Source organism: Rana temporaria, chromosome 1 (assembly GCF_905171775.1).
Source record: "Rana temporaria chromosome 1, aRanTem1.1, whole genome shotgun sequence".
NCBI classification, from domain to species: Eukaryota; Metazoa; Chordata; class Amphibia; order Anura; family Ranidae; genus Rana; species Rana temporaria.
In genome coordinates, this window is record NC_053489.1 from 634275616 (window position 1) to 634289190 (window position 13575).

At 42.0% G+C, this 13575-nt stretch overlaps 1 protein-coding gene across 1 annotated transcript in view; it reads left to right on the top strand.

Moving 5' to 3' along the window:
• The window catches only part of OTOP1 (otopetrin 1), a 69443-nt gene extending 56469 nt beyond the window's left edge, over positions 1-12974 (top strand). Inside the window, exons 5-7 of the mRNA XM_040335422.1 lie at positions 4905-5035; positions 10600-11528; positions 12493-12974. Of these exons, the coding sequence (XP_040191356.1) occupies positions 4905-5035; positions 10600-11528; positions 12493-12663 (1231 nt within the window). The 3' untranslated portion in view covers positions 12664-12974. The remainder of the gene's footprint in view (positions 1-4904; positions 5036-10599; positions 11529-12492) is intronic.
• Positions 12975-13575: the final 601 nt, after the last annotated feature.

Below are 13575 nucleotides of genomic sequence, written 5' to 3' on the forward strand. Positions count from 1 at the left end.
ATCTGGGGGCCCCCTTATTGAAGGGGGCTTCCAGATTCCGATAAGCCCCCCGCCCGCAGACCCCGACAACCAACGGCCAGGGTTGTCCAGAAGAGGCTCTTGTCCTCATCAACATGGGGACAGGGTGCTATGGGGTTTCCTGACCGGCCGGGCTGCGTGCTCGGATAAGGGTCTGGTACGGTACGTTTTTTTTGGCGTAGGGGGTTCCCCTTAAAATCCATACCAGACCGAAGGGCCTGGTATGCTCTTAAGGCTCATACACACAGTCAGACATCCAACAAAATTTCCCTTGGATTTTTTTCCTAATTGATTTGTCCGGCCACACCCATAGCATACACACAGTCAGACTTTTCTGCAAACTTTTCTAAAAGTTTCCTAACCTCACGTGTTTTTTTTTGCTCTTTTCTGCTCTTTACCGCCACCCTTTGGTTAACTTCTGCTATTGTTTGTTGCTTTTAACATTGGTTCTGAGCATTCGTATTTGCACTTTGTCCAAAAATTGGTTGGATTGCTGTACACACGGTCACACAAAGCACCATCAGACTTTTGTTGCCGAAAAGTTGGTCTGTTTGCAGACCCAACTTTTTGTTGGATGAAACCCGAAAAAGTTGGTCCGATGGAGTGTACACACAGTCAGACAAATTAGAAAAGTTGCAGATTTTGAAGTTGGTTGGCAAAAAGTGTGACCGTGTGTATGGGGCTTTAGTGGGGGAACCCATGCCGTTTTTTTATTTAAAATTTGGCATAGCGTTCCCCCTCAAGATCATCAGAGCACAATTCGCATGCCAAAGTTGGATGAGGCAAGATGGCGAGTTTCTGTTGTGATTCTGATTTAAAAAGAGTAAACACAGTTGATTGATAATAAATGTCTTCAGCCAAACGCTAACCATGAGTGAAAGAAATGTTTTTGTGTTATCATTCCTATTCTCAGAAAAATGGCCAAGAAATCATAAATTCTGCAAGGGTATGTAAACTTATGAGCACAGCTGTATATATCTTCTTCAGGAGATTCGTAATTGTCTGTGTACAGCATATTCACTACAATACATAAAGAAATGCATAAGACAGAATACAATAATGGAAAAAAATCCTAATTTAATCATCTTAAAACAAGAATAACATTTTTTTAGGATCAACTGGAACTGCTCTTACCCCAAAATTTAATTTCAGGTCAATATGCGAACACACCAGGGCCTCCAGACCGTCAAATATTAACCACTTGCCGACCGGCTCACGCCAATATATATCTGCAGAATGGCTCTGCTGGGCAAAACCCCGTATGGGTACATTGTTCCCTTAAGAGCTGCCTCCGGCGGCACGCGCTGCATGGTGGTGGACCCGATGTGTGTGATCGGTGGGCGTGATTGCCTTTGGCTACACACAAATTCCTGTTCTGTCAGGGGAGAGGAGATATGTCTCCTCTCCCAGTCAGTCCTATTCCCATACAGTTAGAACACACACTAGGGAACACATTTAACCCCTTGATCGCCCCTTTTCTTGTTAACCCCTTCTCTGCCAGTGACATTTATACAGTAATCAGTGCATTTTTATAACACTGATCACTGTATAAATTGCAATGGTCCTAAAAATGTGTCAAAAGTGTCGGATCTGTCCGCCGCAATCTCGCAGATTACTGTCCGCTGCAAAAATCACAGATCACCGCCAGTACTAGTAAAAAAAAATAATAATAATTAAAATGCCATAAATCTTTCCCATAGTTTGTAGATGCTATAACTTTTGCGCAAACCAATCAATATACACTTATTGCGATCTTTCTTTTTCTTTAATCAAATAAATGTAGAAGAATATATTTTGGCCTAATCTGATGAAGAAATGTGTTTTTTAAAAGAAATTTTGGGGATATTTATTGCAGCAAAAGGTAAAAAATATAATATTTTTTTCAAAATTGTCGCTCTTTTTTTGTTTATAGCGCAAAAAATAAAAACGGCAGAGGTGATCAAATACCACCAAAAGAAAAAAGGATGCAAATTTTGTTTGGGTACAGTGTTGAATTTCTGCGCAATTGTCAGTTAACGTACGCAGTGCCAAATTTTAAAAAGTGCTTTGGTCAGGAAGGGGGTAAAATATTAACCGCTGAAGAGGTTAAGGATATCAGTGTGTCATAGGAAAATCAAATTGGCCATCTAGAGATCTACAAACTATCAAAATATAAATTGTGACATATTTATCAATAGCTATATATCAAAAGACCCCCCCCCCCCCCCCCGTAACACCAACTAATTACCTATAAAGCCTCGTACACAGGATCGGACTTCAAACAAACTTCTCCGTGGATTTTTGTTTGAAGGGAGTTTGCCGGGCACACCCATAGCATACACACGGCAGGACTTTTCTGCAAACTTTCCCAAAACGTTCCCAACATCACATGGTTTTTCTGCTCTTTACCGCCACCCCTTGGTCAACTTCTGCTATTGTTGGTTGATTTTACCATTGGTTCTGGGCATGCGTGTTTGTACTTCGGAAAAAAGTCCAATGGATTTCTGTACACACGATAGGACTTTGCACCATCAGACCTTTGTTGCTGGAAAGTTTGTCCGTTTGCAGAGCAAACTTTTGTCCGATGAAAACCAAAACATTTTGTCCGATGGAGCGTACACACGGTCGGATTTTTGGGAAAACTTGCTCATTTTGAAGTTTGTTGGCAAAAAGTACGACCGTGTGTACGAGGCTTTACACATGCAAAGCTGGTTTAACAGATTTGGAAGCTGTAATTTCCTTCATCAACCACCAGAGGGAACCAATAGGCAGAAAATAACAAAAGAGCTTTGAGTATAACAGGAAAAAGAAAACCTTATATTGAAACCTCAGTAGTTTATAATCTGTAACTCAGCTATCAATCAGTATAATACCCAAATAGAATGAATCGTATCATCACAGCAGTCACCGCGTTCTGACCCGATTGGTTTTTGGAACGATGGTGTGTACGCACTTCAGACCATCAGGCCACTTCAGCGGTGAACCGATGGAAATGGCCCGTCGGACAATTCTCATCGGTTTGGAACGACCGTGTGTACGCGGCCTCAGACTTTACGATGGGTTTGATAAGTCGTCCACAAACCAATCACAGAGCAGTTAATTAATTTTGACTTATAAGTGGTTCTCTTATTTCTTGATAACCAAGCCTTCTATGGGGCTACCCTCTATAGATTCATCGGGCCCCTATGTTGCACAGCAACATGTCTGGACTTGGTCACAATTTGTCCCTTAGGTACTCATGAGCTTAGATTTTGGGTTTCTATTATAAATTGTGTTTGATTTTTTGTTCTGTTGTTAGACTATCTTAAACTGTTTTGCAAAGACAATGTCACATAACTCCAATAAACACCACTGTCGTCCTTGTGTCAGTACCAGGATCTGAACCCACAACCTCCGCTGCATGGTGCGGAGCCACCTGAGTTGCTGGATAGCATCCTTCCTTTGAACAATCTTGTGTTGTCCCTTGTTTCTGGTGAACCTTGAACTCCTTGCTCCTCCCATGAACTTCCTATTTAAGCCATGCCATTGCATTTCCTGTTTGCCAGATTATTGTGCTCTCTCCAGCTGATATCTTGCTCCTTTGTGTACCTGCAGTTGTCCTTATCTCCACTACCACATTATCAACCTTTGGCTTGTTCCTCGGCTATGCTTCTGCTTGATCCCAACCTGCAATCACTTGTTACCAACCTTTGGCTTGTTTACCAACTTTACTTCTGCTTGATCCCTACCTGCTACATCTGCTACTGGAATCACAGCTTACTTGCCTCCTGGTGGACGATTATGAGGACCGTGACTTGGTACTAACACACAGAAAAACCCATCTCCACCATCAGGAGCTCTGGGGAATACCGGTTAGTGCTTAGACCCCCCCACTACGGGTGAGCCCACGTCATCCACCAGGGTTACCTGTTTGTATATCTGTCCTGCTGGTTGGTGGGATCCTCTCTACTGCTATAGCTTCTGGTCTCCAAGCCTGACCCCTGACCATGACACCTTGTAATATTGAAGTGCTGTTGAAATAGAAACTGTGTACAAGCTTAAAGGCTGGTTATAGATAGGCAGAACTTTTATTGATAACAACATCCTAAACATGATGGATTAATTAGCACTACGGTCTTGGCTTCTCATCAATAACTCTATTTGCATAGAGTTTCTATGTTTTGCTTGTGTATGATGGTAACTTCACTACTTTCAAAGTAAAATTATCCCTCATCTGCAGGTACATCAATGACTACAGTAAAAAAAATAAAAAAAATGTCCTTTTATTATTCTGTGTTGTTAAGTATGGATGTGTATATGTAAAAAATACTACAAAATGCTCTAATAAAACATTTTATTAGACAGTTTATTAGAATGCTTTCCATGTTACAATGCTGTGGAAGGACCCAATGAAAACTTACAATAAAAAATAAATAAAACGTTTAATTAATATTTTGGCATTCAATTGTAGGTTTTCGGGATCAAATTTAAAAATCTCTACACATATATAATTTAAGGTGCTGCTTAACATGTCAGCTTTAAATATATATATATATATATATATATATATATATATATATATATATATATATATATATATATATATATATATATATTTGTGTGTATATATATATATATATTTTTATATATATATAAATATATATATATATATATATATATATATGTAATGTGTATCCACAGGGTCGTGGTTGAGTTCCTGCACCTATTTTCTGAGAACAAAAGCTCTGTGTATATATATATATATATATATATATATATATATATATATATATATATATATATATATATACAGTTCTAATGAACATTGATAAATACTAATTCTATTTTTATGGTCAGGGAAAAATTATAAAATGATTATTTGGGTCTGGATTTCTAAGTTGTCTTTTGCTGGTTATTTTTTCTTTTAGGTTTGGTTTGATCCATGCTGTGTTTACTAACCTTCTTCTCTGGGCTAATGGCATACTAACGGAATCAAAGCACCAACTGAATGAGCACAAGGAAAGGCTCATTACTCTTGGCTTTTCCAACATTACCATGGGTAAGAAAAGTGCTTATTAAAACTATTTATAGCCTAATTATTATTATTATTGTTATATGTAGTTGCTGCTTCCTCTAGTTAAAAAGTAATTTTTGGTATTCTACTTTGATGCTCTTTGGTAGGCTTTTACTGAGGACGTGGCCATCTAGAGGTAAACCCTGGGGCAGGCTCAGAAGACATTGGATGGATTTTATTAGCCAAATATCCTGAAAATTACTTATAATTCACCAAAAAGAGCTTGAGTTTATTGTCAAGTAAAGCAAAGTTTTAGTTTGCCAGAAGCCTCTATATGCCAACACACTTTAATGATTAGAAATGTAATCTTACACTGGAAAACTCAGCTAATCCATTCAATGATTTTTTTAGTTGTAGAGTGTTGTACCATGTTAAAGTGGTTGTAAACTCAAAATATTCACTTTACATTTATATATGCATGTCAAAATTTTAAATCGTTTGCCCTTAGGTTTTTTTTTTTTACCTCTGTCATTCTGAAGTTATGGCTGCAATAAGTAGTGCGGACGTGTACCGCGCATGCGCCGGATTCCCGTCCATTCCGGCCAGCTGAGCCTCTGCCGGATAAATTCTTTCTTTATGTCGGGGCTGCGTCATTTCCTCATGTAGACGTCAGCCCCGACATCCCGCGATGGTTTGTGCATGTTGGTTATCACGTGACCTACACGTCACAGATGACAGGAGACACAGAAGCTTCCTGGTGTACGCTGTGAATGCCTTTTCTTCGTTACCGTAGTAACCGGAAACGAAGAAGAGGCTTGAATATAGTGACCTTAATGCACACGCGCGGGATTACACAGGCTAAAAGAAACTGTGGGCGGAAATACAGATTGAATTAAACGAGGAAGACCACAACAGAGATGGCGCGGACTTACAAGACGATTTACTCTTTACACGATCACCAGTTACACAGTAAGACAAATAATGTAGATAAAACCATAGCGCTCAATCGATGTATAACTATATGGTGTTTAAAAACATATAAATTGTTATGATAGTACCGGAGGGTTTACAACCGCTTTAATAGAGAAGTTCAGTTTTTAAAAAAAAAAATAAGCCTTATAATTACCTAGGTGAATAAAGCATCCATCAGATGCTTCACCTCTCCCCCGCTGCCTTTACAGTGACAACTGAGTAATCAAACACTGCTGATCCCTCAGTTCTTCCCTTCCACTCTGACACGTGACTGTCGATCACAAAGCACTGGGCTGGGGAGGGGCGCTAGCGGCTGGCTCAGTCTCTCATCTGCGCAGAAAACAAAGCCAAGCCGCTCCAGGTGAGAGAAATCCCACGCTTCAACCTCACGGAGCAGGACCAGTCTGTAATTTGAATAGGAGCCACTGGAACAGGAAAGGGTTTGACCGCACTCACAGGTTTGAAGAAAAAGTAAAGACTTTATTAAAGATAAAAATCATCAGACAACATCGTAGACATCATGACATCAATGTAGACCTGGCAGAGATTAACGCGTTTCACAAATTGGAATTTGCTTAGTCATAATCTGAGCAGCTGAGAGGCTGAGCCAGCTGTCGATCCTGGCATGTGGGTGAATCCCAAATTTCGGGATCTTTCCCCAGCCTGGGCCGGCTTAGTGACATCTTGGCTGAAAACAGGTCACAGGAGTGCAGAACAAACTGCACTCCTGTGATCCATAGGAGAAGTATGGCCAGAAAAACTTTGGCCATACTTCTCTAACCATTGATTATTTTTTGGAGTTCGGGTAATTATTTGTTGGCTGATCTAACTTGTTAAAGATGTGAGCTTTCAGGATAACGTAGATCCATTCTTCATCTTAAAGGCATGGGGGTATCCCAGATCTTGTACATATTTTAAGGAGGATCCCATGCAAAAAAAACTGCAACAACCCCCTTTACATTTAAAGTACCATGGTTATGAGGATAAGGGCATCTTTTCCACAAGCCCTGGCTTATTGGAATCTGGAAGCCCACTTTAACAATAGGGGATGACAGCCAATATATACGGTACAAAGGGGCAGGATCAGTTGGATATTGTCATTGATCATATGTGGAGATGACCATATATGGTCAATGATGTCACTGGTAGTAACCCTGCTCCTTTTATACAAAAAAGTGAAGTTTAAAGAAAACACAGACCATTTTTTACAAGTCCTTTTATTAAATAAATTGAAAAAAGTCCCATAATGTAGATCAACATCAATCACAATTGTCCAATGAAAGAAAAAACACAACCAATTACAGCAAGTTCCCTAAGCTGTCATCGGCAATATAAGGGAAGGGATGAGAATAGTGGTGACATCATTTCCCAAATATAGCCATGTGGTCACATTTAGGCAATGATGTCACCCCCTATCCCCGCCCCTTTGTATATGGGGCCTCAGATTCCAGGCCATATAAATGAATGGGCTGGCTGATGACAGGGGTTGGTAAGGATGTGGTGGAAGAAGACACCCACTTTTTCCTTAACAGCCATTGACAGCAGGAAGTTGTTATGTTCGTTCAGGTTGAATGCCCTAAATATTCACTCTGCTCATCTCTGCTGGGGACCACCAACTCCAGACTGACCACCTCCCAAAAATAAAGTGCTCATTATTCTGACCACTCACATACTGTTGATAACCTTTATCCCCCACACTGCTACCCCTTCCCAAAGAACTATGGCACCACCTGTCTATGGGCATTATTACTGCCACATGTGTTCCTATCCCTTCTATACCTTTTGAGTCCCGGTATCCTCTATGACAGGGATATGCAATTAGCGGATCTCCAGCTGTTGCAAAACTACAAGTCCCATCATGCCTCTGCCTCTGGGTGTAATGCTTGTGGCTGTCAGTCTTGCTATGCCTCATGGGATTTGTAGTTCTGCAACAGCTAGAGGTCCGCTAATTGCATATCCCTGCTCTATGACCTCTGAGTTACAATCTTCAACATGCTTGCTAAGTCCCAATGTTTCACATGCCTCTTGAGCTGTCTATGCCACTAGTGCACCTGTATGCACCTGTGTGCATCTGTGCCTCTAAGGGCCCATTCACACCTGAGCGGTTTTGTAGCCTGAAGCTATAAAATGCTAGAGGGGAAAAAATCCACTATTCTCAATGGAGATGGTTCACATCTACACTCCAAAACGCCTGAAGCCGAACGCCTGAAGCTCAAACAAGTTCTGGACCCTTTTTTGTTGTGCGCATTGGGCTGATTTGGGCGTTTTTGAATGTTTGTATTCCCATAGAAACTAATGGAAACGCTCGATTCAAGCGTCTAGCGCGACAACGAGCGTTTCTATGGGCGTTTTGTCGCTTTAATCTGTTCTGTGAAATAGAATATTCACCCAGGAAGAAGATAAAAAAAATCTACAAACATAGCAACAAATGATGAAAGAGATGATCATTTTTCCTATTGGCTAAAATAAAAAACGACGAAGTTCAAAAACGTCGGACAACGCTGTATGCAAACGCGCGAATATGTGTGAATACGCATGACAAAATGTGCGACAAAACGCCGGAAAAAAAACGATCAAAAACTATACGCTCAGGTGTGAATGCAGCCTAACTGTGCCCTTTTTGCCCCTGTATCTCTAGTGCACCCGGTGTGCCCCTCCAGTGCATCTCTGTACACCCCTGTGCTTCCAGTGTGCTTCTGTGTGCCTTAGTAACTTCTGTCAACCTATGCAACCTCTATGATACCATGTGCTCCCTGTTTTCTCCTGTACATATCTGTGCACCCCTGTACTTCCAGCGTGCTCTTGTGCACCCCCATGTCTTTTGTGTGCCCAAGCAGCCTCCATTATGCTCCACACTTGCCTGAACTGTTATGTCCCACCACTAAGGCAAACTGCTGCCTTTATACCTTCAGTTACGCTCCTTCTGGGCTGGGGATAAGTAGGTTGAGGTAGTAACACTCACCTCACCTAGGATCCAGCACCAGGGCTTCTTTTGTACATCCCCCAGCACTTCCACCTTGAGGCCTGGCACCTCACAGTGATAGCTCTCTTGATTGCCAATGGTGTAAATGGAGAGGCATGGCACAGAGTTCAAGCAACACATAGTTACATCTAAGCTGAGCCCCTGTGCTTTCCAAGAGTGCTCCAAAATCCTTGTAGTTTCAGGCTCCTCCCTGCCTTCCCAGTGTTCTGAAGTATCTTGTCCCTCCAGTGTCCTCTGTGCCTCTTAGTTCCAATCTCCTACCTGGGTTCTGAGTCCGATTGTTCTCTGTGGCTCTTCAGTTGCCTGTGCCTCTAGTGTACCAGTATGCCTATGTGGATCTCTGTGCTTCCTATTGCGTGCCTCTCATGTCTCATATCTTCAAGTGCATTATGTTGTGTCCTAGTGTCCTCATCTGTGTGCTTCCATGTCTCCAGTTTGCATCTGCGTGACTTTATGTCTCCAAGAGCACCCTCAACTACCTTGATACCTCCATCCCATTCCTGTGTGCATCCATGATTCCAAGTTCTCCCTTGGGAACCCCTGTCCTTCCTGTGCATCTTGTAAACCACGTGCCTAGGTGACTCCTGTGGACCCCTGTAGCATCTGTGACTCCAAGTGCACACCTAAAACACCCTGGAATGCCCAAGTGCACCTGCTAATTTTTTTTGTAAAGTCACTTATCAATTGAAACTTGTACTGAGAAAAAAAAATGTAGGCTGCCATTGCTCACTTTACCTTCTAAAATTCAAACTGCCTGACTTACATGCTGATACAGTGGCTACTTTTTTCGTCACTGGTATGACCAAAGAATGTACATTGCATTTTTTAAATAAAAAATATAAACAATCTGGGTATTTTTTTTTTTTTTTGTAAAGGTCAAAGATGCCTTGCTACTGATCTATTTATACTACAAAGAATGTTGCTGCATGCTATTTTATCAACACATCTCAGCATGGTTAAAGGGGAGGTTCACCCTAAAAACGACTTTCTAGTATTACATTGGCCCCCCACATTACAATACAATTATGCCTATTATGTTTTTTTGTATGCTGTACATACCTTAGGAACAGCTAATTCACCCGTGACTTCCAGGTTGCGAGTCCCGCGGGAGTGGGCGTTCCTAACATGCTGGTGATTGACGTGATGACCAAAAACGAGCTCCCCCCCGTCGCGTAAGCTGCGTCACGATTGCTGAAAGGAGCCGAACGGCGGTGCGCAGGTGCAGTATAGCGCCGACTCGCCGTTCGGCTCCTTTCGCCAATCGTGACGCAGCTTACGCGACGGGGGGAGCTCGTTTTTTGTCATCACATCAATCACCAGCATGTTAGGAACGCCCACTCCCGCGGGACTCGCAACCCAGAAGGCACGGGTGAATTAGCTGTTCCTAAGGTATGTACAGCATACAAAAAAACATAATAGGCATAATTGTATTGTAATGTGGGGGGCCAATGTAATACTAGAAAGTCGTTTTTAGGGTGAACCTCCCCTTTAACTTGACGATTCTAAACTTTGATAGAAAATTACAGATGATGAGTGAAAGTCTTGAATCTGATTAGCAGCCACAATACAGCCTGTTCTGGATAGGTAAATGTTGATAAATCCAAACAGAAGATCACTTTTGAAGCTTACATTTAATTTTTTATTTTCTTTACAGATCACCATACGCCAGAATGCAACTGCACATCAAATGTGTGTTCCATATTTTCACAAGGAATATACTACTTATATCCATTCACTATAGAGTATCATATATTAGCCTCTACAATGCTCTATGTTCTGTGGAAAAATATTGGGCGCCATGTAAAACACCAACAACAGCAGAAGATTCACTTCAAGTTCCATGGTATAACAGCCGGCACCATACTGGGGCTGATAGTTCTTACAACCACCATCGCTGTCCTGGTTGTTTATCTCATCCAGATTGGACGTTCCAAAAGCAAAAGTGAACTGGCCCTCACCATGTTTTATTTATTTGCGATCACAGTGTTGACGCTCATGTGCACATCTGGGGTTATTGGACTTATCATATACAGAATGGAAAATAAGTCATTAGATGACACTGAAAGTCCAGCCAAGAAGTTGGACTCAGATCTTCTGGTTGGATCGGCATGTGGGTCATGGCTAATCTCATGGGGATCTATCTTGGCTATTATTTGTGCAGAGACCCGTCCTGAATACTCATGGTACAACTTACCTTATTCCATCTTGGTAATTATTGAAAAATACATACAGAACCTTTTCATCATTGAGTGCATACACCGAAAAGAAGAAGAGCCGATAGATGGTCGAACTCTCGAAAGAATCTTTTCCATGTCCGGCAGAAGTACTTTGTCCCTGACACCTTCATATGAAGTTTTCAATGAGTCTGTCACTATCTGCAACAAGGAATTTCCTTACATGTCTAATTCAGAGCTGTCTTTAGGAGAAGCCTCAGCAGAGGACAAGAAATGTCCTGAAAACAATAATTCCATTAGACTTTCTCCATCAGCTATTGCTATGCAGGCAGCAAGATCGGAGAAACTTAACAAAAAAAGAAGAATCCTAAAGAACATTGCAGCCTTTCTCTTCCTTTGTAATATTTCGGTAAGATAGTTTTATACATTTTTATTTAACTTGTTTTCAGTACATGTTTGCTACCTAGTACAGTATGCCTACTTACAGTCACTATACAGCAGTGGTGGTGCATCCATAAAGGGCGCGGGAGCGCCCCCCCCTCTCTCCTGCACTGCTCTAATCACCATAGATAGATTTATGCATTGCATGAATCTATCTATGGTCACTGCTGACACCCCCATTCAGGTGTCTGGACCCTTTTTGGGCGTCAGGCACCTAAATTACAGCGACAGGGGTGTTTTTTTGGAACTGGTGGGGAGTTGGGATGAATGGCAGTGCTGGCGGGGAGTTGGGATGAGTGGCAGTGCTGGCGGGGAGTTGGGATGAGTGGCAGTGCTGGCGGGGAGTTGGGATGAGTGGCAGTGCTGGTGGGAGTTCTGATCAGCCAACTTAAGTGCTCTTGATGAAGGTCATCTGCTAATCTCAGAACTGTAATGGGGACTTTTAATGGCAACTCTAATCACAGGTGGTGTTACTCACTGTGTCTCCAGCTATGTGGTGTCTCGCAGCAGTGACACCTATGCCAAAATCAGGATATAGGGTCTCCTCTGCCTCCTTCTACTTCACATTCCTCACCAGTCAGCTGACCTCTAGTCCCCCCCCCCCCCCCACCCATGCCATGAACTGAGGCTAGGAGAGCGGTGCGGGCTTCAGGAACCGCCCAGGATTCGGTGACCCCTGGCAAATTGGAATTTGACCCCCGAGGGGGTCCCGACCCCCAGGTTGAGAACCACTGCTTTAAAGGTTTATTCCAAAAGGTATTTTAATACAGGAAAATGATTCCTTTTTGGTATACTGATTCCATTTATTTATACAAGAGTCTACATTCTAATTGTGTTAGTATTGATTATATCTGTTTGCATAGGTTTGTGAATTCACTTCAGAAATCTGTAAATTAATATTATTTAAATCACCTATGTTTTTTGTTTTATAGCTCTGGATCCCACCTGCCTTTGGTTGCCGTCCTCAGTATGACAACGGCTTGGAGGAAGTCGTGTTTGGTTTTGAACCTTGGATAACAGTAGTTAACCTTGCCATGCCATTCTCAATTTTTTACCGGATGCATTCAGCCTCTTCGTTATTTGAAGTCTATTGTAAAACATAGACTATGCAACACATGGAAAAGACAATATAACATGTCACATTGTTGCCCACTCCTTGTGGGTGGTGCACTTTTTGGGAATTTTGAATGGGACTGAAAATGACTTTGATTTTTCCTGGAAACATAAAGCCACACGAAAATCAATTGTTTTGCACAACATTTTTAAACAAGCATTGTGTCATATACTGTATAATGTGTAGAAGATAGTGGTGCTTCTAAGATTTACCTATTGTTACTGTCTACTTGCTTTCATGGAGAAACAACAAGGGCATTCATAATGGAGTGTACAGACATTAAAGTGTATTTGCCACACAGTTCTTGGGAAAGTTGCCATTTTGTAACAAAACCCAATGTTTGATAGCTTGCAGCTTACACATTTATTAATATCTAGTGATATTCTGTCAATCTGATGTGCCGTGTATCTCACATATTACAAATTCAGTACTTTAGAGCCCTCTCCTTGTATAACCACCGTAAGAGAAAGAAATTAAAAATATACTCCCCTTTTTCCTGATGCCTGCAGTGCTGAGCAGCACAGTGGCTAAGTGGTTGGCACTACTGCCTAACAGCACTAGGGTCATTGGTTCAAATCCCAACCACACAGGGCTGGTGCAAGGATTTTTGACACCCTAGGCAAAACCTCCTTTGGCCATCCGACCCCCCCTCCCCTGTTAGGAAGCAGGCCCAAGTGGAGCAAGCTGGGTACAGACCTCCTGTATGGGGCCCAAGCCCCATCAGTTCAGCAGAGGGTCCCGGGCAGAAGAAGGAATCTGACCATTGAAAAGATTGGTATGGCAGCGGGAAAATTACAGGAACCAATCCCCTGTATAGCTCTCCCTGCAGCAGCTGAAAGCTGGCTTCTCCTCCTCCCCCTCCTGTTGGCTTTCAGCTGTTGCAGGGAGAGGCATACAGGGC